The sequence below is a fragment of the Wasmannia auropunctata genome, unplaced genomic scaffold (genome assembly GCF_000956235.1).
Source record: "Wasmannia auropunctata unplaced genomic scaffold, wasmannia.A_1.0 LD276928.1, whole genome shotgun sequence".
Classification (NCBI taxonomy): Eukaryota; Metazoa; Arthropoda; class Insecta; order Hymenoptera; family Formicidae; genus Wasmannia; species Wasmannia auropunctata.
The window spans coordinates 66,207-67,856 of record NW_012085962.1 but is presented as its reverse complement, the minus strand read 5'-3'; the positions used below and the strand labels follow the sequence as shown (position 1 = coordinate 67,856).

Here is a 1,650-nt window from a genome sequence, read left to right as displayed (position 1 = left end):
ATTATTTTGTCCATTTGTGTTATAATCTCTTTTTTAGAAATTTATATTTTTAATTATATATATATACGGGGTGAGTCATTTTAATCGACGGATCCAAATATCTGCTAAAATACGCAAGCTACAAAAAAATGTTTCAGACAAAAGTTTTCGGACTTCGAGGGGGATATACGATGATAACATTGGTTTGACCCTGAGTGGTGTCGTCAAGGTCAGGCCAAGGCCACTTTGAATTTTTTAAATGGAACCCCCAATTTTTCATTACATGTTCTTATAGCACGCCTCGAGAACTTTCCAAAACACATAAACAAAATATTTTTTTATGAAATAAATCTTGAGTTATGAAGCTTGAAAGTTGAGAATACTGTCGGCATTAGCATCATCCAAGATAGCCAAGGTCGTTGGCCTTTATCAATGTCATGATTCTGAACAACATTCAAAAGGTTTTAGCTAGTGTTTAGACACCTTGGATGCTGATGCCGACAGTACTCCAACTTTCAAGCTTCATAACTCAAGATTTATTTCATAAAAAAATATTTTATTTATTGTTTTGGAAAGTTCTCGAGGCGTGCTATAAGAACATGAAAAATTGGGGGTTCCATTTAAAAAATTCAAAGTGACCTTGTCCTGACCATGACGACGCCACTCAGGGTCAAATCAATGTTATCATCTTATGTCCCCCTCGAAGCCCTACAACTTTTGTCTGAAACATTTTTTCCTAGTGTGTTTATTTTTCGAGATATTCGATTGGATGGATTAAAATGGTCCACCCTGTATATTAGAGTATTCATAGTATTAATTCCCAAGGAGAACAGAAAAGTCAAATAATATCAATTAATCGTCAAATTGACCGAATTTACGTCATTTTTTACATCATGATTAAAATTTAGATTTCAAATGACTAAAGAATGACTTTATATTGATTGTTTTTTATAGTGTCAACCTTTTTGATTTTTAGAAAAATGCGAACGTTTCTTAATTGTATATATGGCTAGTATTTATTTTTAATTCTTTTATTTCAAATGCCGTATACAAAAATTAAGTCTTACATGGGAACACACAGAAGTGTTCCTCTCCGATTTCAATGAGCTTTGGATATGTTACTACAGACAAAAAATAAGATACTACAATTTTTTTATACGTGCTGAGTCGCACGTTAAGGGGGTGAAACATTCCATAGAAAAAAATCAGTTTTTTTATTTCAATGGAAATATCGTCAAAGCTACGAGAGATAGAAAAAAATGTTTCTAATAAAAGTTGAATGGCTTTAAGAGTACTTTATAATTTAAAATAATTTTTTTATTGTTTATTTTTTTGTTTACCTCCATTATCCAACTTTTTTTTTAATTTTTCAAAATTTTTTTTACAAAATTAAAGGGTATTTTAAGACGAATTCAATCATTGTGATAGTTATTTTCCGAAGTATCATTCTCGAGAAATAATTATAAACGCCTCTGTACACACACCATCCGTACTCGTTTATGCGCTAATTTACCTATGTGAACTTGGCACCCGACTTTTACTAAAATAAGTTTACAATAAAAAAAGGTTAATATTTTGTTTTTAGTTGTATGTAGTAGTACAATTTCGTTTGTAAATTTATAAAAAAAAATGTTGAAAAAATGACTATCATCCGACTTTGAGTTACAGAAA

The 1,650-nt window shown here is 30.6% G+C and overlaps 1 protein-coding gene across 1 annotated transcript in view; it reads right to left on the bottom strand.

Annotated features, from left to right (window-relative positions):
• The window catches only part of LOC105461821, a 4,697-nt gene extending 3,372 nt beyond the window's left edge, over positions 1-1,325 (bottom strand). The window contains exon 1 of the mRNA XM_011708326.1: positions 1,320-1,325. Coding sequence (XP_011706628.1) covers positions 1,320-1,325 — 6 coding nt within the window. The remainder of the gene's footprint in view (positions 1-1,319) is intronic.
• Between the last annotated feature and the right edge of the window lie 325 nt (positions 1,326-1,650).